The 25,524-nt window shown below is 44.4% G+C and overlaps 1 protein-coding gene across 2 annotated transcripts in view; it reads right to left on the minus strand.

The window, feature by feature from the left end:
- ANAPC2 (anaphase promoting complex subunit 2) overlaps window positions 1-25,524 on the minus strand; it is a 139,669-nt gene that overhangs the window by 24,308 nt on the left and 89,837 nt on the right. For both annotated transcript variants that reach the window (XM_033960663.1, XM_033960664.1), the window contains exons 8-10: window positions 15,725-15,924; window positions 12,784-12,925; window positions 1,253-1,328 (exon numbers count right to left, since the gene is read on the minus strand). In XM_033960663.1, coding sequence (XP_033816554.1) covers window positions 1,253-1,328; window positions 12,784-12,925; window positions 15,725-15,924 — 418 coding nt within the window. The remainder of the gene's footprint in view (window positions 1-1,252; window positions 1,329-12,783; window positions 12,926-15,724; window positions 15,925-25,524) is intronic.

Below are 25,524 nucleotides of genomic sequence, written 5' to 3' on the forward strand. Positions count from 1 at the left end.
TGAGGAGCCAAGGATTTGTTCTGAATTTATGGAGGTGTCCCTAATGGGAAAAGCAAAAGTGTGTTTAAGTTCTGCAATAGTATAGTTTTTCCCTGTGTGGTTTTTTTTTTTTTTCTTGAGCTGGGCTGAGAAGCAGAACCTCTATAGAAGGAACCCAAAGGCTGTTTATGGGGAGTCTTTCTTTTCTTTCCCCTAAGCAAAGACTGTGTAATAAAGTTGAAGAAACCAGGAGGAAAGGCAGCAGAATTAAGAAGGTTTTCCCCCTGCCTGTTATGTATTTATGTTTTGGTCGTACTGCACTTTACTGGCTGAAAGGTTTTGGTTTTCAGAGGGTTTTTTTTCCCCTTTTCTTTCCCTCTTATTGCTAAGCTGGGCAGTCATTGCAGCCAGGTGGGAACTATTTTGCTCTAATAATTTGAGGAGAAGGTTTGAAGGAATAAAGCCAGAACAAGAGGCTTGGTATTTATTTTTGGTTTCATACTTGAAAGTTAATGTGGAACTTTGTCTCTCCTTTACATAAGCCAGACCTCATTCTTCTCTGTACCAAGAAGGAAAAGGTCTGATTCCTGTTGGAAATACTTACCTGAAAGCAGCCTAATTATACCTTAGCTTCCACCTGCAGCACAAGCAGTCTCAAGCAACCAAACTACAATGGTGAAGCTCAGTGTTTTGTTATTTTCTGCCTGTACTTTAATAATGCTCTAATGCCTGTAATAATGCTCTAATGCCTGTAAAGAATTGTAAGTCTTTAAAAGTACCAACCTAACAGAAGATTCCAAGTTGGAAAGTATTTTGTTTTGATACAAACTGTTACCTGTTTTTCTTTGATGTTTGCTAATTACCAGCCTAGCCATTCTGACCTTTGCCCAGTGAAAGGGCTAAATAAAAAGTTATTATTCTTGCACTAACTCTTTTGTGTGCTGGTGAATTTTTACTGGAGCAGCCAGTATATTTGAAGGCTCTAGGCAAGCCCTTGGGCCGGGGTTCATGCTAAAAGGGGTACATGCCAGGGATCGAGTTTGGTCCCCACTAGCGCCCTCTGCTGTCCTGACCAGAGGACAATACCCAAGTATTATCTTTGCTGCATATTTCCCTTAAGTTTCTAAGGCAAATTAGTAAAGAAACTGCACTCCTCTGATGTGATAAGTTTCTTGAAAACTGCCAAATTACAAAAGGAATCTACTCTATCCCTTAACCTCCACAACAAAGAACATGATATTTAGAGCACTCTCTAGAAACCCTGAGTACTTACCTTTAACATGACCTCACAGTAGTGCATCTGAGCTTCACCAAATCGTAGCTTCAACAATTCCACATTTCGAATTTCCCTAAAAACACAAGGGAAAATGCCAAATCATACACAGTATTTCTAATACTGCGAGCCTGGGGTCCCATCTCAGAAAGCAGCAATAGTAGTAGTAGAGTCCAGCAGTAAATGATTAGAAAAGAACATTTTTTTCTTGAGATGAAAGCCAGAAAATTGTGGTTCCCATTGCCCATCCCTAATTTTAAGCAGTAAACTGAGCAGAGATGCTGGAAATAAAAGAGCAGCAGCCGGCCCAAAGGTCTTATGGCTTAATATGACCATGTGCCCTGGTCTTTTGGGCAGCATTCTTGGAGGCTCAAGTGGTCTTATTGGGTGGTTTAGCTGGTGGCTGGTAAAGAAAATCCTTGGGATATAATTGTTCATGATTCTGGCCTCACTATCAGCTGCAGCAATGTGAAAAACAGCAACCATAGAATCTTTTTTTGCAGCCTCCTCTTCAATACAAGGGATCTTTGGGTTTTTGCCAGGTACTGGTGACCTGGATTGGCCACCGTGAGGATGGGTTACTGGGCTAGATGGACTATTGGTCTGACCCAGTAAGGCTATTCTTATGGTCTTATAATTACTTACTGGGTACAAACAATAACTTGTTGAAAGAATAAACACTTCTTTCCATCGATGTGAAGAGTTACTCCAGGAAAAACAGCTATAGTGGATACTATTCTGGCCACTAATTCTGCCAGGGTGGCATAAGAATCATAACTCAGCTGTCTGCTAAGGCTTACTACATGCAGGTAAGTGGAGTAGCAGATAACACTATAAGACACTTCGTAGCCAAATTTTAATACTTGCTGGCATTGTAGTTTAGAAGCTGGGACTTTAGATCATTTAATTTTTTTCTGTCCCTCTATAAATGTCTTTTGGAAGTTAATTTGGTCCCAAATTAATTCATTGTTAGAAAATCATGTTGCCCTTTCATATGATACTATATTATTTGGTACATCTATGAGATTTAAGAGTCCAATTTCAGCAAATAATAATAAACTTTTATTAATACTGACGGGGTTGCCATTCAACATATTACTGGAAATTGGAAGGATTATACTAAACTTAATTACCGTATTTTCTCGCATATAACGCGCGCGTTATACGTGGTTTTTACGTACCGCGCACACCCTTGCGCGTTGTACAAAAATTTTTTTACATAGTTCCCCCCCACGTCTGATTCACACCCCCCCCCCCCGCAGGACCGCTCGCACCCCCACCCCAAAGGACCGCTCGCACGCACCCGCACCCCCACCCCGAAGGACCGCTCGCACGCACTCCCACCCGCACCCACACCCCCACCCTGAAGGACCGCTCGCACCCCCACAGCCTCCCGACCCCCCCCCCCCCCATCATGTAGAAGCTCCTACCGGTGTCCTGCTGCTTCCTCTTGGCGGTCCCGACACGATCGGGGCAAGAGGGAGCTCAAGCCCTCTTGCCCCAGCCAACCGCGGCACCCCCAACACGATCGGGGCAAGAGGGAGCTCAAGCCCTCTTGCCCCCCTGACTCCCCGACACGATCGGGGCAAAAGGGAGCCCAAGCCCTCTTGCCCCGCCGACTCCCCAACTCCCCGACAATATCGGGCCAGGAGGGCGCCCAAGTCCTCCTGGCCCTGGCGGCCCCCCCCCCCCGCTAGTTGTTCGGGCCAGGAGGGAGCCCAAACACTCCTGGTCACGGTGACCCCCCTACCCCCACCCCGCACTACATTACGGGCAGGAGGGATCCCAGGCTCTCCTGCCCTCGACGCAAACCCCCCTCCCCCCACTGACCGCCCCCCCCAAGAACCTCCGACCGCCCCCCCAGCCGACCCGCGACCCCCCTGGCCGACCCCCATGACACCCCCACCCCCTTCCCCGTACCTTTGTATAGTTGGCCGGACAGACGGGAGCCAAACCCGCCTGTCCGGCAGGCAGCCAACGACGGAATGAGGGCGGATTGGCCCATCCGTCCCAAAGCTCCACCTACTGGTGGGGCCTAAGGCGCCTGGGCCAATCAGAATAGGCCCGGGAGCCTTAGGTCCCACCTGGGGGCGGGGCCTGAGGCACATGGGCTCAACCCGACCATGTGCCCAAGGCCCCGCCCCCAGGAGGGACCTAAGGCTCCCGGGCCTATTCTGATTGGCCCAGGCGCCTTAGGCCCCATCAGTAGGCGGAGCTTTGGGACGGATGGGCCAATCCGGCCTCATTCCGTCGTTGGCTGCCTGACGGACAGGCGGGTTTGGCTCCCGTCTGTCCGGCCAACTATACAAAGGTACGGGGAAGGGGGGTGGGGGTGTCGTGGGGGTCGGCCAGGGGGGTCGCGGGTCGGCTGGGGGGGCGGTCGGAGGTTCTTGGGGGGGGCGGTCGTTGGGGGGAGGGGGGTTTGCGTCGAGGGCAGGAGGGCCTGGGATCCCTCCTGCCCGTAATGTAGTGCGGGATGGGGGTAGGGGGGTCACCGTGGCCAGGAGGGTTTGGGCTCCCTCCTGGCCCGAAAAACTAGCGGGGGGGGGGGGGGTTCGCAAGAGCCAGGAGGACTTGGGCTCCCTCCTGGCCCGATATTGTCGGGGAGTTGGGGAGTCGGCGGGGCAAGAGGGCTTGGGCTCCCTTTTGCCCCGATCGTGTCGGGGAGTCGGGGGGGCAAGAGGGCTTGAGCTCCCTCTTGCCCCGATCGTGTCGGGGGTGCCGCGGTTGGCTGGGGCAAGAGGGCTTGAGCTCCCTCTTGCCCCGATCGTGTCAGGGGTGCCGCGGTTGGCTGGGGCAAGAGGGCTTGAGCTCCCTCTTGCCCCGATCATGTCGGGGAGTCGGGACCGCTAAGAGGAAGCAGCAGGACACCGGTAGGAGCTTCTACATGATGGGGGGGTCGGGAGGCTGTGGGGGTGCGAGCGGTCCTTCAGGGTGGGGGTGCGGGTGGGAGTGTGTGCGAGCGGTCCTTCGGGGTGGGGGTGCGGGTGCATGCGAGCGGTCCTTCGGGGTGGGGGTGCGAGCGGTCCTGGGGGGGTGAATCGGACGTCGGGGGGGGGCATCAGGCTTTCAGGGTGGGGACAGGATTTCAAGGTGGAGAGGAGAGTCGGGCGGGCGAAAGGAGAGTCGGGGTGGCCAGAGGAGAGTCGGGGCTGGCGAAAGGAGAGTCAGGCGGCGACGGGAGAGTCGGGCAGCATGCGCGGTATACGGGTGTGCGTGGTATATAAAAATTTCTGTACATAAATTTGTGTTTTTTGCGCGCTATACCCGTGTGCGCGTTTTACACGGGTGCGCGTTATCTATGTGAAAATACGGTATACCTTTTGGTGGAATTCAGTTTGTCATATTTATAAAATGGAGAGAGTGCTTGCTATACAGCAAGGAACGTATCACAATTTTAAAAAGATTTGGGGGCCATTGATTACATATTCTAATGATCAGACACCTTAAACACCTTGTTATTATATAAGATATAGGTAGGGTGGGATTGGGAAATATGATATTTGCTAATTGGTTTATTATTAATGGATGGGGTGGGTGGGGAGGGATTCTTTTATACTTTAATGATTATAAGTAAGAATGTCAAGTGATTTGTAAAAATTTTTGATTGAATATTATACACTTGTTGTAAGATATGAAAATGAATAAAGATTAAAAAAAACAAAAAAAAAAAACTTGGTTATCCTCGTAGACACATTTGCTTCAAATGATGTATATACTACTACTATTAATTATTTCTATAGTTCTACCAGACGCACACAGAGCTGCACAGAGTCACAAAGAATAAGAAACAGTCCCTGCTTGAAAGAGCTTACAAGCTAAATAGGCAAGACAGACAAACAGGATGTCATGGATACACTTAAGGGGAACAGTTAATCAGTGCGCTGGGTTGGAGGGCAGAGGAGTAGGGTTAAGGATTGAAATTTATATTAAAAAGGTGGGTTTTCAGTTTGCTTTTAAACAAGGGAAGGGGCTTGATGGACAACTTGGGTAATTTATTCCAGGCATAGAGGCAGCTAGATGAGTGGAGGAGAAGGGGAATGCTAAGATTGACTTATCTGAGGAACAGTTCTCTGGGAGGTGTATAAGGAGAGAGAAGCGAGGAGAGATATTGAGGAGCAGCAGAATTAACACACTTGTAGGTCAGTAATAAGATCTTGAGCTGTATGTGATGGCAGATAGGGAGCCAGTGAAGTGACTTAAGGAGAGGGGTGATATGAGTGTAGCGAGGTTGGTAGAAGATGAGTCGTGCAGCAGAGTTTTGCACAGATTGCAAGGGGGAGAGGCGACACTGCGGGATACCAGTTAGGAGCAGATTGAGGTAATCTAAGCTTGAGGTTACGAGAGCTTGACAAGGGTCCGGGTAGTGTGCTCAGAAAGGAAGGGGCAAATTTTGGTGATATTGAAGAGATAGAAGCGACCAGTCTTAGCAGCTCGTTGGAAATGCGTAGAAAATGAGTGGTCAGAATCTTAGACTATTCCAAGGTTGTGAACAGAGGAGACTGGAACAATGACAGTATTAGTTACCAAGATGGAAAAAGGAGGAGGAAGAGCAGAGGGTTTAGGAGGAAAGAGGAGCAGCTCAGTCTTGGACATATTTAGTTTTAGATGATGGCAGGACATCCAGGCAGCAATATCAGCCAAACAAGCAGAGACTTTTTCTTGGTATAGAGAGGTAGATCTGAGAGTCATCAGCATATAGGTGATACTGGAAGCCATGGGAGGAGATCAGTGCACCGAGGAAAGAGATGTAGAGAAAGAAGAGGTCCTAAGACAGAACCCTGGGGTACACCAACCGCTAACAGGGTAGCAGCAGAAGAGGACACACCAACATATAAACTAAAGGTGCGTTGGGAAAGATAGAAGGCAAACCAGGAGAGGACAGATTCATGGAATCTAAATGAGGACAGCATATCAAGAATTAAGCTGTGATTTATAGTATCAAAGGCAGCAGACAAGTCAAGAAGGATAAGGATAGAGTAAAGGCCCTTAGATCTGGCCATGAACAAGTCACTGCAGACCTTAGTGAGGGCAGACTCTGTGGAGTGTTGGGGGAGAAAACCAGATTGCAGAGGATTGAGAATCTGTCGAGTTGAAAGGAAGTCCAGGCAGAGACGAAGAATAGAATGCTCGAGTACCTTGGATAGGAACAGAAGAAGGGAGATAGTTGGATGGGCAGGAGAGGTCCAGCGAGGGTTTTTTGAGAAGCGGCTTAGCCACTGCATGTTTGAAAGCAGCAGGGACAGTTGCAGTGGAAAGAGATAGATTGAGAATATGGCATATGGGAGGAATAACAGCATGTGAGATGGGGTCGAGTAGAGGGGTGGGAATAGGGTATGAGGGGCATGTAGTAGGCATATTTTTATGTATGTTCTTAGTGTTAATCGTTTAGTTAATGTGAGCAGAATTAGTCCATCAGCACAGGAGCACTGGGCCACCGAACAACGGCCTGATGCTTCCAGGTCATCATTTAAAGGGGCAGCACATATAGTATTAATCCCCCTTAGTGGGCCTTGCTATCAAAGCCATCCCCCAAAAGTATCCCTAATAGTGACACCCTAATGCCTCCCCACCATGAAAACAACAAACTAACAAATGAAAGAACCTCCCTCACCCCAAGAAGTCTGCAAAGATTAGGGAAAAGAGATGAAGTCCAACTCCAAACTAAGCAGAAAATGAAAATAATTCTATAATTTAATTTAAGAGCATTAACCGGACAAGCCCTCAGTCACACAGCAACCTCTGGAAACTCCAGGGAAAAGCTGTCGCGAATTTACACCCAGAAAGGTGTTAACTGCGAAACATCCCCGGGCTTGCTCCGGATAATGTTTGTGGTGCTTAACTAGTGCAAAATGTGCAATGTGTGAAAAAACTCAAATGAAAAAAAAAACACACATTATCAAAATAAAGAAGGAATTCATCTCTTACCCCTAAGCTGGGGGCCAAACTGGAAAGTTAGTGTCCAAATCCAACCAAGCTCAAAAATACACAGGCTGTAAGGACTTAGCTTCTCCGTGTGTAATGGAAATGGTGATCCATAAGCAGTAAATGAAGTGAATGTCCAACGGACTCCGTTTCGGGGGTAAACCCCCTTCCTCAGGAACCGCACTGCTCGATGACTCTCAAGTTCGTGAATAAAGCAGGAAAGAAATGGCACTGGTTTGGAGAGGACGCCCTCTTTTTAACTCGCAGAAACAGAAACAGGTGAAATGAAAGAGTCAGGTGATCATGCACCTGACCAAAGCAGCTTGCAAAGGAACTTGAAGCAAATCCTTTAAAGAAACATTCACACTTAATAAGTGTGTTGCCACTCTATATAGTCATTCAGACCATTAGGGGTTAAAGATTGAAGCTCGAATATCCAAAATTGTTCTCTGTGTTGAAGTCGAGTCAGTCTGTCTCCCTGGAAATCCTCAAAAACTTGCTCCATAACAAACCACCTGAGATCTTGAAAAGAGTGGTCGGCTAGTATGCAATGAGGGACCATGGGAGCAGTCATGGACCTCGTGTGTATACGTGACCTGTGTTCTATGAGACGGGTCCTAATCGGTCTCTGGGTGCGCCCAACGTATAGCATGTCACAAGGGCACAGAATGACATATATCACCCAGTTAGACCTGCAGGTTGTTGACGATTTAAAACTGTAGCACTTTTTAGTTCTCGGGTGTTGCCAACTCTTTCCTTCTAAAGTAGAAGTGCAGATGTCACAAGTTGCACTGCATTTAATGTGTTGAGCTGTCACCGTGTCGATGTTCCTTGTGGTGTTGCTGGAATAACTGGAATGGACCAAATGGTCCGCCAAATTTCTGGCTCGGGAATAAGCAATCCTAGGAAGATCTTGAAAAGTGGAATGCAGTTGGAGAACGTGCCAGTGCTTACGGATGCTCCGTGCAACCCTGTTGGCATGGTTGGAGAATCTCAAGACGCAAGTGATACCAGACTCCTCTTGTGAGGAACCCGTGGGGGATAATAATAGTTCCCTATTGGCATACAGAGCCCGGTGATAGGCCCTCTGTAAAACCGAATAAGGATAACCCCTTTCCTGGAATCTGGTAAACAGTTCGCGTGCTTGTCTGTGAAATTCTGTTGTATCAGTGCACAGCCGTCTAACCCGTAGGAACTGGCTGATAGGGAGAGATTGTTTCAACCTGGTCGGATGGCAACTTGTATAGTCCAAGTAGTTGTTAACCTCAACAGACTTTCTGTACACAGTGGTCACTAAGGTGTGTTGGGACTTAATAACTGTCACATCTAAAAATGATATTTGACTGGCATTAGACTCCATAGTAAATCTCAGATTGCAATCTAAAGAGTTAAGCCAGTTGAGAAAATGCGGCAGTAATTCAGTTGGACCCGTCCAGACACAAAAGACGTCGTCAATAAAGCGGCGCCACATCTTAACATAAGTGAACCAGATAGAGTCGTACAGATAGCGTTCCTCAAAACTAGAGACATACAGGTTTGCAATGCTGGGGGCAACAGCAGTGCCCATCGCTACACCATGTTTCTGTAGGTAAAACTGGTGGTCAAACTGAAAATAATTGTGATTGAGTACCAGTTGGGCTAGTTGTATAAGAAAATCAGCCCTCACCCGATCATGGTGAACATCCTGCATGAAAATCCTGGAAATTAGTTCCAATGCTGCTGACTGGGGTATGTTTGAATAAAGTGATTCCAGGTCCATGGTGACTAGGATATGAGAGTCCTGTATATCTGTCAGTTGTTCTATGCTGGTCAAAAAATGAGTGGTGTCTTTAAGGTAGGACCTAGCACTGCTTACTTGGGGTTTAAGGAACCAGTCAAGGAACTTGGACAAAGGCTCCAGCACAGTGCCCCTAAGGGACACAATAGGCCTGCCTGGAGGAGGTTTTATCATTTTGTGGATCTTAGTCAAGATATGAAAAGTGGGACGTCTCGGAGAAGTAGATTTGAGAAATTTGGCTTCAGCTTTGGTTAACTGGCCCTCATCGTAGGCCATATCTACTATAGTCGCTATGGTGGAAATCAAGGTCTCAGTGGGGTCCCCTGCGAGGGGAGAATACACCCGGGTATCAGATAAATGACGTTCAACCTCGGTAAGGTATTGCTGAGTACTGAGAATGACAATAGAGCCGCCCTTGTCAGCCGGTTTCACGACACAAGAAGTGTCCTTACTCAACCTGGCAAGAGCGGCTTTTTCTTTGGTGGTCAAATTGGAGTACCTGCGAGCATGGGTGTTCTCAAAATCCTCCAGTCCCTCCAGGTCTTTAAGAACAAGTTCACGAAATGTGTGGATAGCTGGATCCAGTGGACCTGGAGGGACCCATTTAGAAGGCGCCCTGAAAATAGAAGGATCCAAGTTCTGAGGTTGTTGATGAAAAAATAACTTAATTTGGAGAGTCCTGATGAAACGCTCAATATTACTGCGTGTGATGAAGGGATCATGGTGGCATGAAGGGACAAAAGATAAACCTTTGTTTAATACCCTTAACTGCTCGTCCGACAACATGGTCCCTGATAAATTGTTGACTATGCATTGATTGGTCCTAATGATCTGGTTTGAGGACGGGACGTCGAGTCTGTGTTGGAATACTGGCCCCTGTTGGTACCCCTGTTGTTCCTTCTGCCGCCCCTTTGTCTCCGTTGTCTGCTCCGTCCCCCCCTGGGCTGAAAAACCGGTGATTTGGATCTCGGACTAGAGTCCTCAGAACCACTGCTGGAGCCTAAGTCCAAGTTCGCATGAAACTGGTCTGTACTAGACGCCTGGGTAGTGTCTTTAAATGTAAGCCAAGAATAAACATTACCCTTAGCGTAATCGTCTGCATCTCGTTGAAATTTCTTAATTTTAGATGCTCTTGTCTTGGTTCTGAGCTGGTCTAAGGACAATTGAATAGCTGGTAAATTATCCTGTAAAGATTGAAACATATCAGGTTCTTTGCTAATCTCTTCATGTATGAGTGTGGCCTGTGTGGTAACTTCTTGAGAAACCTCCTGGATCGTATCTACAATCAGCATCATCAAATCTATAGAGCATTTGTTAAGGATAGAAGCCCATTTACAAAGAAATGCTTCCCTATCCGTAAATAGCCCTGGGGTTTTTTGGATACGAAGTCCCCTAGGTATATACCGATGTTTGAGATATTCTACAAGAGACAAGCTATGTAAATCTAGTCATATCAAATTGCGTTGTAAATTGATCCAGGTTTGTTTTTTCTGCGAAGAATCTGCCCTCACACTCATGTGACCCTCACTCTCTAACAAGGAGGAACGTTTGGAATATTGGTCTATCTGATCTGCGGGATAAAAAAGGGTGCGCTGCCACTCCGGTATATCCATGGGTAAATGAATCTTGAACAAGACAAAAAATAGAACCCTAAATGGAGGAGGTACAACAACAAGCTAACAAATGAAAGAACCTCCCTCACCCCAAGAAGTCTGCAAAGATTAGGGAAAAGAGATGAAGTCCAACTCCAAACTAAGCAGAAAATGAAAATAATTCTATAATTTAATTTAAGAGCATTAACCGGACAAGCCCTCAGTCACACAGCAACCTCTGGAAACTCCAGGGAAAAGCTGTCGCGAATTTACACCCAGAAAGGTGTTAACTGCGAAACATCCCCGGGCTTGCTCCGGATAATGTTTGTGGTGCTTAACTAGTGCAAAATGTGCAATGTGTGAAAAAACTCAAATAAAAAAAAACACACATTATCAAAATAAAGAAGGAATTCATCTCTTACCCCTAAGCTGGGGGCCAAACTGGAAAGTTAGTGTCCAAATCCAACCAAGCTCAAAAATACACAGGCTGTAAGGACTTAGCTTCTCCGTGTGTAATGGAAATGGTGATCCATAAGCAGTAAATGAAGTGAATGTCCAACGGACTCCGTTTCGGGGGTAAACCCCCTTCCTCAGGAACCGCACTGCTCGATGACTCTCAAGTTCGTGAATAAAGCAGGAAAGAAATGGCACTGGTTTGGAGAGGACGCCCTCTTTTTAACTCGCAGAAACAGAAACAGGTGAAATGAAAGAGTCAGGTGATCATGCACCTGACCAAAGCAGCTTGCAAAGGAACTTGAAGCAAATCCTTTAAAGAAACATTCACACTTAATAAGTGTGTTGCCACTCTATATAGTCATTCAGACCATTAGGGGTTAAAGATTGAAGCTCGAATATCCAAAATTGTTCTCTGTGTTGAAGTCGAGTCAGTCCCCACCATGAAAGGCATACTCCAGGTCCAGAAAGAATCCCACTCAGTTAATGCAAATAGCGTTAAGTGCTTCGGTCCAGGAGTGTTGGACCACCAAAACTATCACAAAGGATCATCTTTTCATATAAGGGCAAAAGAAGCCCTTATATGGAAAGATGACTCTTAGCAGTAGTACTGCATGAGTACCGCAAGGGGTTGTAAGCAAAATTTTGGATTCTGGAACTAGTAAGGCAACAGCAACTAGGGACTGCTTCTGCCCATCCCCTAGACCACTTTGGATATTTTAAGTACGGGGGAGCACTATTCTGCAAGGGAAGGAAGGGGAGGCCAGCACAGGAGACTAGTACAATAATAATAATAATAACTTTATTCTTATATACCGCCAACAATCTTGCGACTTCTAGGCGGTTTACAATAAAGAGAAGTGGTTTACAATATAGAGAAACTGTAGATACAATAAAGAGAAACTGTACATCTGGTAATTCCAACATTAATAATATTAACAGCAGTTTGTGTGCCATGCTGCTTACACAAGATTAGAAATGTTCCTTAAATTGAATGGAGTGTTCATGGTTAGTGATTGGGTTGGGGTTTACAATTTACAGATTTGGGTATGTGGTGGTATTATGAGGGGGGCTGATGTTCTGGTTCGTTATCTAGGTATTTCAAGAACAGGTAGGTTTTTAGGAGTTTCCTAAATTCGCCATAGTTGTTTGTATGTGCAATTAGTTTTTCTAAGTCTTTGCCCCATGTGGCTGCTTGGTACGATAACAGTTGTTGATGGTATCTCTTATATTTACACCCTCTAGCCGGTGGGGAGACAAATTTCAGGTGTGTTTTTCTTTCATGTCTGTTGGTTGGGAATGAGAAGAGGTCTGTGATGTATTTAGGGGCTAGACTCTTTCAAAAAATAGCCAGGATGCAATGGGAAGCAGCTTAGAGGCCCACTGCTCCTGGGCACTAAATAACCGCAGCTGAAAGCTAGGCTTTTTACCATAATTTGAGGGCCATAACGCAACTTGTAGTAGATACCTGCTATTCACTGTAAGTTGCATTATGACATCTACATAGTAGTGAGCTGCTTTATGTGTATTTGCATGTTTGGCATCTCATTATTATGTGAACCATAATGACTTAAAATATTGCTGCATTAGGGTAGGATAAGCGGCATTAGCATCCTTTAAGTTGCATTAAGGGGCACATAATGCAACTTAAAGCTTCATATTCCCCCTAAATGACAAGTAAAGGAATACCTCCAGATGTTGCTGTATTATTAAGGAATGAAGCCTAAATTTCTGTCCAAAGAATTATCAAATGCCTCCCTCTTTCAGTCCATGTCAGGTTTTACCTTTCTGAGCTGTAGTTAAACTGATGCAGGAGCCGATCAGCCAGCAGCGTGCGATACTCATTGATGAACAGCTCCTTGCTACCATAGATACTAACTAGGAGGCTGATGATATCAGAGGAACGCCGCTTGGAGCTGGATTTACCTGAGACCAAAAACAGAAAGTGAAGCCCTGTGACTCTCCATACAATGAATTACAAAGTGACCCTCATTATGAAACTCCTCAGCCATACATGCAGGCCACTACCAGGGCTTCTTGCATAGCATTTTATTACAGTAATACAGCTTAACCACATTTCCATTAGGCAGAGTTACTGGATTTAAAGCTCATTTAGTTTGGCTTCCATATACATATGAGGGAAAGCATTACATATCACAAGTTTTGGAATTGCTTGAACACAGATACAACAGATCAATTAGCAGGCATCCACTTACTTTGCTCCTAAATTATGGAATTCCATGCAAGTGTTGGTTCATTCTGAAATGTGATTATTTAAGGATTTAAAACAGTGTATTGCAAACTGTGTGCCTTTTGAGATTTTAAGTGTGTCGTGGCTCACAGGGCAGGAAGAGAGGCTCTGGCGCCTGTGTCAGCTGACTTCTACTATCGCGTTGCATGTATCTTCAGGGACTCCTGCCTTCCTCGTCTCCGCACCTCCGGGACCAGTACGGCAGCTCTGTGTGCTTTTAACTTTGGCACACAGCTGCTGCTAGCAGTAGTTTAGCCCGGTTTCATCAGGCAGCCTCGGGCCCTTTGCTAGGCTGGCCCACATCGCATCATCGAAGCGGGCTGGCCTAGCAAAGGCCCTAAGACTGCCTGATAATACAGGGCTAAACTACTGCTAGTGGCAACTGTGTGCCGAAGTTAAAAGCACACAGTGAGCTGCCACTAGCAGTGACAGGAGAGATATTGCTGGACAGGGGAGAAGAGGTACTGCTGAACATTAGGAACAGGTAAGGGAGAAGTGGTAATACTGGACAGGGGAGGAGGGAAGGGAGAAGAGGTACTGCTGGACAGGGGGAAGGTAAAAGGAAGGGAGAAGAGGTGCTGCTGGACCTGGCAGAAACGGAAGGAAAAGAAAGGTGCTACACACTGGAGGGGAGGGTGAGATGCTGCATGGGGAGAGAGCATGTTATGTTGGGGGGTGGGAAGGAGAGATGCCACTCGAGGGAAGAGGCAAGGACAGAGAGAGAAAGCGTGGAGGAATAAAGTGTTGGATTCATGAAGAGAGCGAGATGGATGGGGAGGACAGAAAGGAGGGAAGGAGAAATGTTACACTTTGGGTAAGGGGGAGAGGGCAGAGTGAAAAGTTGGACTCATGGAGGGGGGGGGGAGAGAGAGAGCGATGTTGGTTGGAGGAAGGAAAGAGGACCAGAGGAAAAGCATGCAGAGGAAGAGAGAAAAAATGTTGGACTGGTGGAAAGGAGGGAGAAATGATGGACTGGGAGGGGGGCCAGAAAGGAGGAAGGGAAGGGAGATGGACTGCAGGGGGCAGAAATGAGGAAGGGAAAGAAAAATGTTACACTGGGGGGGAGGAGAGATGACTAAAGGAAGGGAGAGATATAAGACAAGGGAATAGAAGGGAAGGAGGGGAGTCTGGTAGCGCTATAGAAATAATAATAGAGAGAGATGCCAGATTATGGGAAGGAGAGAAGAGAGAGGTCAGACTGGGAAGGGGGGAAAGGAAGGAGAGAGATGTTGTCAGACCTCTGGGGGGGAAGGAGGGAAGGAGAAAGATGTCAGACCATGGAAATAGGGAGGGAAGGAGAGAGATAGTAGATTTTGAGAAGAAAGCAGAAAAATGGAAATATTAAATGTTAAGTTAATGCCAAAGATAGGTGCAATCCTGATCCAAACAGACCGGGGATTTTAAATTACAGTCCACTTGAGGAGGTAATACTTTCAAAATAGAACAAAACACAAAAAAAAAACCCTCTCATCAATACTGGGCAAGTTTCTCAAATAATATCATCATATAACATTTAAAGGCTTTAAAATATTTAAATGTGCTCATAAGCTCTTCAGCAAGACGCCACAGCAGCGGTACAATGTCGCTGGAAAGGTGCTTGAATTTTAATCATAACACATTGCATGATAGGTGCAAGGCAGAAAGTGTAGATGGAGAGAAAAACAGTCAATGGATAAGAAGCCCTAGAAACATAGTTAAAGCACAGAAAAATAAAGTCACCAGACAACAAAGGTAGGGAAAGTGATTTATATATAGTGATTGAAATGTGTCAGTTTTGAGAATTTATATCTGCTGTGTACATTATGTATATACGAAAAATGAATGGAAAAAATTACATTACAAATAGTAAAAGGGGTGGGATCTGGGGAAGAGCTTTGGTGGGTCTAGGGTGGAGTTTGGGAGGTCTGTGGTTGGGGGTACTAAGTTGATATTTGTTAGTCTTTCCCACTGGCATGCTCTACTGGCAATTCAAGGCCTGTCTGGAGGGCCTTTATGCATGCGGGAATGTCAGCGTGATGATGTCACACATGCGCATGATGTCATCATGGCGACACTGCGCACTTCTGGGTGCCTTGCGCCATGGCCACTACCTTTAGTGTGCCCTAGCTTGAAAAAGTTTGAGACACACTGATTTTAAAGCTGACCAGAACTTTTTACCAGTGATATTTTAGGAATTTTAGGTGATTTGATTAGTGTCTTTAGAGGAGCCAGTAATTTGCATATACTTTACATAGATATTTTGGGGGGATTTAGATTAGAAGTTAGGGTTTGTTTCATATCTTTTATTGTTTTTATTCATTTCTGTACCTTGACTTAGCTCTTTGAGCACATAATAAAATATAACAAAAAAAATTATAATAATAAAATAAGGATTTACTGACTAAAGGGACAGGAATCTAGAACACAAATGTACCAGACCTTTGTGCTTCACAAGTCTCACAGGGCCCAGTAACTAGATCTCAGCAGACACTCACCTTTACACTCGGTCTGGCCTGGATCAGCATCCACAGGGTCTGGCACCCAATCTTCAGGATCTGAAATATCATCATCACTGTCCTGGCTATTCTCAAGCATCACTGGATCTGCTTTCGAGAGCTCATTAGCTAAATCACTGGATCCCTCAGCATCTCCAGTCAGACCAGCCACAATCTGCCGCACTGTGTCATCTCGAGTTCTGGACAGCCAAACATATATACCCCAGTTATTTTTTTTCTCTAAGTAGTTTACCTCCCAAAAATATGTAAAATTGAAAAATCAAAGACAGTCAAGTGTCAGATGATCAAAAAACTGTCAAGAATCTACCATAAAATAGAAAACACCATAATTAAGGGCTCCCAAGAGGGCAATTTGCTCACTATCCATTTTCCATCACACATGGAACCAACTCCCCCCTCAACTCAGACTACAGAACTCACTAATGACATTCCGGAAAATGGTAAAGACCCTCCTCTTCAACTAAAGGTCACCCTCAGTCTACACCCAACCCCCTTAAACCCCACCTCTACCCTTCTATCTCCATTCTAATCTTCTGCCTAAATTTCTGTATAGTCCACTCTCAGCCTATACTCAAATAACTTATATCTAAACTAAACTACTTATATTTAACTTACTGTTCTTAATTTGCTGTATAGTCCTTATATCTAAACTGCTGCACAGTCTCGTATGCCCAAGTATTTAAGTCTACTGTATAATCTTGTATGTCCAATTCACTCCATTGTGAATGTTTACTTGTAAACCGTTCTGAGCTACTGGGAGGACGGGATAAAAATCTAAATAAATAAATAAACATGAAGATGGACTACATGAGAAGCGGATTTCCACTTCCTAGCTCCCTATCTCTGGCATTCATTACACTAATACCTCTGCTTGGAAACTCCATACTGGAAGCTCATAGCTTACCATAAAGTTCCTTCTTTCATGCCAGCATTTGGGCCCTTACTGCATTGTGGGAGATGGGGAAGAGGGAGAGGACTCTGGCATGTGCTTTTCTCTGTGATGAATTTTTTTTATGTTCTTAGTTATTGTTTTGTATTGTAAATCTCACTGGTGTGTATATGAAGGATGGTATAGCAAACTATAAAATAAACATAAAACAAACTGTAAGGTTCAAAGTTTGATTTATTTGAGATACTGCCCATTATTACAACAGCTAAGTGGTTAACGATAATAAAATACAATTATTGTAAAAGCAGGAAACAAAAGAAATTACACCATTTCACAGAGAGCAAGTATGCAAAAGAGCAGACAGTGGGCAGTGTATTGCATTCCACCGCATGGCATCACAGCTCTGGGCCCTTCAAGGTCCCTTAAGATGTGTAGATTTTTTCATCAGAGATGGCTGTGTTCATAGGAAAACTGAAAGACTGTTCCAGAGAGATGGCCCTACTACAGTAAATAGAGAGCTACAGAGATGAGTAAATAGCATATTTGAGGAAAAGATGGGATGATCAATAGAAGCTGATATGCCGAACAAAATTTATTTGATATGTAAGGAATCAAGTGTGGTGATAAAGACAGTAGAAGATCAGAAGAACCAGTCTGATGTATTTTTTAAATTTAGTTGCATTTTCAAATATACAGCATGTACCATGCATTAGGAAAATAAGTTTCAGTGCATAAAAATATATTCTTTTAACTAGGAAATACTACTAATGTGTATTATCACACATAAGAAAAATAACTTTACAGCACTGAACCTCATACTTACCATATCATATTAATTTCTTATATCCCGCAAATTTCAGCTTGGAATCATTGCGGTTTACAAAAGAATTACATGAATAGTTAGTAGAAGTTACAGTAAGGTTTTTAGGGCCCTACATGGTTAGATCACTAAGAATTACAGTGTCTTTAGCGCTTTTCTGAATTTGTAATATATAGGGAGTTGACACAAACTTAATGGTAGGGCATTCCAAACTTTGGGTCCCTGAAATTCGAAGGTGGACTCTAACAGCTTTTTTCATTGAACTTGTTGGGGAGATGGGAAGGCCAGTTTTAGGCGATGTGTTGTTCTTGAGTTAAGGGAAGAATGAGTGACCCTAATATCAGATATTAGTCCATCAGAATTCTCTCCATATATTGCCTTGTAGACCAGTGTTTCTCACCCCGTGGTACATGTACCCTAGGGAGTATGTGGCCTGGCTGCCAATTTCCACCTGTCCATCCACCGCTGCTGCCGCCACCGCCCAGGATCTTACATTCCTGCCCCCCTCGACAACCTTCTTGGAGTCGCACTCACTCCTTCAGTCTTCAGCAGTGCTCCTTGCGGTGGGTGGTGCACGTGATTCAGGCGCTGCATGTAACTGGCTGACCCAGAAGCCTTCTCTCCGACATCAACTCTGACGTTGGAGAGAAGGCTTCTGGGTCACCCACGTGCAGTGTGTGGGTTGCTGCTTGTGCCATCCATTGCGGGACTGCTGCTGGGGGCTGAGGACCGAAGGAGGAACGAGTGCAGTTCAGACAAGTAAGGGGGACATGATGTTTTGCGACCGTTTGGGGTTCAATAATAATTGACTTAGTACTACTAATAACAGAGCTTTGTATTACAACGCAGCTGAAGTGGTTTGCATATTTATATTACATACAGGTACTTCCTCTATCATTAGTGGACTTTCAATCTAAGTTTTATATCCGGGGCAATAGTGTCTTGCCCAAAGTCGCAAGGAGCCACAGTGGAAATCAAACTTGGTTCTGCTGTGGTTTAAGTGCCTTTTGTGTTAGGGGGCATGGCATAGGTGGATAATTTGACAAGAAATTCCACAGATTGTCTATTGGGTTGGATATGTAGTTTAATTTTGTGGTTACCATTCTGTATTGTTAGTAAGGTTATACAGTATTGTTTGTATATTAAAAATAAATGGAAGAAGTTTATAAAAAACCAAGAACTTGGCTGAGATTGGTTGTTTATAAAAAATAAATACTGTATAACAAATGGCATTACAATTAGTATTATTATTATAGGGGAGGAGTCAGGGACAGAGTTTGGGCGGGCCTGGGGCAGGGTACACGGTTGGTATTTGTTAGGGGGGACTTGGCTTGAAAAGGTTGAGAAATACTGTTGTAGACCATGCAGGCAATCTTAAATTGAACTCTTTTTTTTTTTTTTTTTACTGGTGTAATTTATCTAGTAGCAGACCAGGCCTCTCAAAAGATTAATCTGGCTGCTGTTTCTGGAGAAGCTGTAGTCTCTTGTATTCCTTTTCAGTGATACTATAGTACAATGAGTTACAATAGTCTAAGTAGGGAAGCAAAACAAACTGCAACTCTAAGACTGGTCTGGGGTTAGATGGATCTTAATGCTCTTAGTTTTCTTAGGCTTCCTTTTACGAAATTGTGATAGCAGTCTCTAGTGCGGGGAGCCGCGCTGAATGGCCCACACTACTCCTGACGCTCGACTTCCTATGAGTGTCGGGAGCAGTGCAGGCCATTCAGTGCACTTCCCCGCACTAGAAACTGCTATCACAGTTTCGTAAAAGAGGGGGTTAGTCTAAAAATGAATTTGGTGACTAAGGAATTGATCAGGTTTCCAAAGTTTAGATAAGAGTCCAGTATAACACCTAGTATTTTAGATGTGTTATCTATTTTCAGTTTTACTTCAGTAGCCAACACCAGGTCTGTTTGGGCATTGAATTATAATCACCAAACCAGAGCACTTTAGTCTTCAGCTTGTTAAGTTTAAGGAAGTTTTGTTGTGTCCATGCCCCAAAATCTTCAATGAATCGAGTTAAGAATTTTAGCATATAATCGAAGGTTTCTTTTGTCTGGCAGAGGAGGAAAATATCATCTGCATAAGAAAATGCTTGAACTTGAGGAGAAGAGAATCTATTACCCAAGGCACTTAGGTCTATGTTAAACAACTAAGGAGACAACAGAAAGCCCCGAGGTACGCCACAGGAGGCGTTCCAATTCTGAGACTTTTTATTTGACTTTCTAACTTCAAATGTTCTGTTTCCTAAGAATTTTGAGAACCATTTTAGTACCACTCCATGCAGGCCTAATGCATTCAGTTTGAGTAGTAGTAGGGAGTAGTTAACTGCCTCAAATGCTGCTGAAATATCAAACTGCAGTAAGACGGTCTGCTTGCCTTTGCTTAGGTGGTATTTAACTTTTGAGAAACAAAGGCAAAAACTGCAGTGATGATGTACAAGATGCCAAGTCTTTAATAAGCAATCATAAAATATAAATATAATCATAAAACAGTTTGTATCCAAAAAGGATTGATGAACCCGGACCCGACACGGTCCGTGTTTCGAAGAAACACTCCTTCCCTCAGGGGTCCTATGTTTTATATCCAAAAAAAAACCTGATGGATAAAAACTGGAATCAGCAGAATTTAAGCTGATCTGAATTTCATCTGATGCTGGAAGCTGCCTTCTGAATTATGGCAGTATTCTCGATTTCACCTTGAAGCAAACAGGCCTTGGAGTGTGTCAGTGGCCACTGAAGAATTCCCTGTATATGTTCAATTGTCTCACTTTGATAGTCTCTCTCTCACTCCATTCTTTCCCAGGGCTCTTCTGCCATTAGCTTGGGAAAAGTTCTTTCTCTGAGCTTCTTCTGCTCAGGGGAGTCTCCTTCGGGACTTTTGAGGTCAGTTCCAATAGTAAGGATTCTGTGCTGTGCATTGCCCTGAAACCATGTTGTAAATTATGAAACCCATGAATGTGGCTTAGAAAGTCTTTTTTTTTTTTTTTTTTAATTCTTTATTCATTTTCATATTTTACATCAAGTGCACAAAATATTGAATTACAACAAATTAATACACAATATCACTTTTATATCTACTACATAAAATTCTGAAAATATTTTTGTCCCCTCCCCCACCCCCTACCCTTCAAGAACTTTCCAATCACCTTATACACATTATATACCATATTATAACATATTATGTAAAATTGTTTTCATTACCCACCCCTCCATATGTGCCATAAAGAAGACAACGAAAAAAGAAAAGAAGAGAAAACCTACTATTCATTCACTACAATATTTTGTCAATGGCCCCCATATTTTTATAAATTTAGTATATGTCCCTCTTTATATTGCTATTGCTCTTTCCATTTTGAATATATGACAAATTGTATTCCACCAAAATGTATAATTAAGGTTACTATGATTCTTCCAGTTGTTGGTTATATGCTGAATGGCCACCCCTGTCATGACTAATAAAAGCTTGTTATTTTCTGGTGAAATTTGACTTTTTTTTCTCATCATCATTCCAAATAACACGGTATCATATGATAGTGCTACATGGTTTTCCATCAATGTATTAATTGTGGCCAAATAGCATTCCAAAAACTTTTAATGTGGGGACAATGATAAAGTAAATGTCCCAGGTTCCAGATTACAGTGCCAGCATTTATTGGACTTAGAACTATCTAATTTTTGCAAACGTACAGGGGTCCAAAACACTCTATGTAACAAAAATAACCAAGTTTGTCTCATAGATGCTGACACTGTACATCTCATTCTCCAAGACCAAATTAGTGGCCATTGAGATGCAGTAATTTGGTGCTTAATCTCAATGCTCCAAATGTCTCTTAGACCATTTTTTGGTTTTTTATTCAAATATCCAGATAATAATTTATACCACAATGCGGCTTGATGCCCTAGGAAGTCTGCTTGGAAGCATAAGAACTCTAAACTATATTGATTATTCAATGTTTTCCATTCAGGGAACCCAACCTGAATGGCCTGCTTCAATTGCAACCATTTAAAACTTTGTGTTTTACTAAGACCAAATCTATGTTGCAATTGTGAAAATTCCAGCAGTTTACCTTCCGAAATAACATCATTTGGAGATCGAATGCCTGCAATAATCCAGTTCTTCCAAAAGATTTGAGCTCCGCCAATTTTAATCTTGGAGTTTATCCATAAAGACTGATTAGTTGACTTGTTTATTGGGATAGGTGTTAATTTACTAATAAACCTCAACGTTTTCCAAGTATCCATTAATATCTTATTTTCCCTGTATCTTCTAGGCATGTTGATACTTGGAAGATGAACTAAATTTAGGGGAAACATAAGGCGCCATTCCAAATATAACCAATCCGGTGCATTATCTATAAGTTCTGGGAGGATCCAATACATACCCTGATGTAAAATATAGGCTTGATGGTACCTATAAAAATTTGGAAAATTTACCCCTCCCTCCTTAATTGATTTTTGCAAAGATACTAAAGCTATTCTAGGCATTTTACCAAGCCAAAGAAATTTCGTTAAAATGCTATTAAGCTTTTTATAAAAGGACCCCTGAAAATAAATAGGTATCATACTCATTTGGTAGCAAACTACAGGCAATATCATCATTTTAATAGTTTGAACTCTCCCCCACCAAGAAAGATGTAAAGGATTCCATTGCTCACACAACTCCGTAACTCTTTTTAATACAAATTTTTCATTTTCTTTTACTGTATCTTCAATTGTATTTTTAACTTGAATGCCAAGATATTTAAATCCTTCTTCCTTCCATATGAACGGAAAAGTGTCAAATAGTCCTTTTACACAATGAACATTTAAAGGTATAAGTTCAGACTTACTCCAGTTAATTTTATATCCTGAAAATTTACCAAACATATCAATTAATTCCAATAGACAAGATAAGGTAGACTCTGGATTCCTCAAATAAAGTAAAATATCATCCGCATATGCCGAAATTTTATATTCCATTTCAGAGTATGGATACCCTGTATCCCCCTTGCTTGCTGTATTGCTAACAATAAGGGTTCTAATACAACATCAAATAACAAAGGAGATAAAGGACAACCTTGTCTAACTCCCCTCTGCAATTGAAAACCTTCAGATAACATATTGTTAATATTTAATCTTGCAATCGGGAAGCTATACAATGTTTTTACCATTTGTATAAATCCAGAACCTATACCAAACCATTCTAAAGCCTGATGCATAAAATTCCATTCTACCCTATCAAACGCTTTTTCTGCATCCAATGAAACTGTAAAAGCCGGTTCATCCATTTTTTTTAAATAAATTTAACATATGAAACAATAATCTAGAGTTATTAGATGAATGCCTTTTAGCAACAAAACCAGTCTGATGCGTGTCTATAATATGTGGGAGAGCTTTGGCTAATTTCAAAGCCAAAATTTTCGCCAAAAGTTTATTATCCACATTTATTAAAGATATAGGCCTGTAGTTCGAAACCAAAGTAGGATCTTTATTTGGCTTAGGCAAAACAATTACTACTGATTCAGCCGCAGTACCTTTAATATCACCTTTTATAAGTTGTGTCTGATATAAATTTAGTAAATATGGGGAAAGGATATTTTGAAATGTTTTATAAAATTCTACTGTATAACCATCACCACCTGGAGCGGATCCAACTCTAAGAGATCCCAATGCTGTTTCTAATTCTTTTAATGATATAGGTTCATCTAAACTCTGTTTTATATGATCAGGAACCTTAGGTCCATTAATTAAATCTAAAAAATTTTTACCATCTTTTTGCCTCTCCAAATAAGGCTTGGAAGAATACAGGTCCTTATAAAATTTTAGAAATTGTTTTAAAATTATATCCGTTTGATTGGTTATTATACCATTATCATCTTTTATCCCATTAATGTTAGTTCTTCTTTTTTTTGCTTTAAGGTAATTCGCCAATAATCTTCCCGCCTTATTAGAATTTCCATAATACATTGTCTGTTTGGAAAACAAATCTCTTCTTATCATTTTTGAAGCTAATTCATTATATTTACCTTTTGCTTTCAAAAGAGCTTGCAATACATCATGTTCCCATTTACTTACCAATTTAGTTTCTAGTACAGTGGTGCCTCGCATAACGGACGCCTCGCACAGCGAACGCTGCGCACAACGAACTTTATGTCTTGATCCGTACAACGAACTTCGTTTCACACAACGAAGTCGCCCGAGCTGCATCCTTCCGCGCAGGCACTGCGCTTAACTGCCCTCTCTCCGCCTGGTTCCCTCTTGCCCCCCCCCCCGACTCCCCGACACGATCGGGGCAAAAAGGAGCCCAAGCCCTCTTGCCCCGCTGATTCCCCAACTCCCCACACAATATCGGGCCAGGAGGGAGCCCAAGTCCTCCTGGCCACGGCGACCCCCTAACCCCACCCTGCACTACATTACGGGCAGGAGGGATCCCAGGCCCTCCTGCCCTCGACGCAAACCCCCCCCCCCCCCAACGCCCGCCCCCCCCCAAGAACCTCCGACCGCCCCCCCAGCCGACCCGCGACCCCCCTGGCCGACCCCCACGACACCCCCAACCCCCTTCCCCGTACCTTTCTGTAGTTGGCCGGACAGACGGGAGCCAAACCCGCCTGTCCGGCAGGCAGCCATCGACGGAATGAGGCCGGATTGGCCCATCCGTCCCAAAGCTCCGCCTACTGGTGGAGCCTAAGGCGCCTGGGCCAATCAGAATAGGCCCGGGAGCCTTAGGTCCCTCCTGGGGGCGGGGCCTGAGGCACATGGGCCCAACCCGACCATGTGCCTCAGGCCCTGCCCCCAGGAGGGACCTAAGGCTCCCGGGCCTATTCTGATTGGCCCAGGCGCCTTAGGCCCCACCAGTAGGCGGAGCTTTGGGACGGATGGGCCAATCCGGCCTCATTCCGTCGATGGCTGCCTGCCGGACAGGCGGGTTTGGCTCCCGTCTGTCCGGCCAACTACAGAAAGGTACGGGGAAGGGGGTTGGGGGTGTCGTGGGGGTCGGCCAGGGGGGTCGCGGGTCGGCTGGGGGGGCGGTCGGAGGTTCTTGGGGGGGGCGGTCGTTGGGGGGAGGGGGGGTTTGCGTCGAGGGCAGGAGGGCCTGGGATCCCTCCTGCCCGTAATGTAGTGCAGGGTGGGGTTAGGGGGTCGCCGTGGCCAGGAGGACTTGGGCTCCCTCCTGGCCCGATATTGTGTGGGGAGTTGGGGAATCGGCGGGGCAAGAGGGCTTGGGCTCCTTTTTGCCTCGATCGTGTCGGGGAGTCGGGGGGGGGGGCAAGAGGGCTTGAGCTCCCTTTTGCCCCGATCGTGTCGGGGAGTCGGGGGGGGCAAGAGGGCTTGAGCTCCCTCTTGCCCCGATCGTGTCGGGGAGTCGGGGGGGCAAGAGGGCTTGAGCTCCCTCTTGCCCCGATCGTGTCGGGGAGTCGGGGGGGGCAAGAGGGCTTGAGCTCCCTCTTGCTCCGATCGTGTCGGGGAGTCGGGGGGGGGCAAGAGGGCTTGAGCTCCCTCTTGCCCCGATCGTGTCGGGGAGTCGGGGGGGGGGGCAAGAGGGCTTGAGCTCCCTCTTGCCCCGATCGTGTCGGGGGGTCGGGGGGGGCAAGAGGGCTTGAGCTCCCTCTTGCCCCGATCGTGTCGGGGAGTCGGGGGGGCAAGAGGGCTTGAGCTCCCTCTTGCCCCGATCGTGTCGGGGGTGCCAGGGACCACACGGAGTCACCCACCGTACCACCCGATTCGGGTAAGCGCAGGTATCGGTGGGTGGCTTATTTGCGGGGGGGTGCCTTATTTTACATTTTTTTCTAAAAAGGGGGGGCTGTCTTATTTGATGGCCCTGCCTTATCATCGGGGAAACACGGTAGAAAAAAAAAAAAAATGAACAGTTAAGTCCCAGTTTTTGCCGCTGAGACTCTGCCCTCTCACTGTAAAATTAGACTCTACTTAGTCTGTCTTTAAATTTAAAAAATGTGTGTTGTTTTAAAAAACAATTATGTTTTTAGATGTATCTAAATAAAAATAATAACCAAAAATTTATCTTTTTTTATGTCATCTTAGCATATTTTATGCTACAGAACGAATTATTTTTTTTAACATGTATTGTTAT

Source organism: Geotrypetes seraphini, chromosome 10 (assembly GCF_902459505.1).
Source record: "Geotrypetes seraphini chromosome 10, aGeoSer1.1, whole genome shotgun sequence".
Classification (NCBI taxonomy): Eukaryota; Metazoa; Chordata; class Amphibia; order Gymnophiona; family Dermophiidae; genus Geotrypetes; species Geotrypetes seraphini.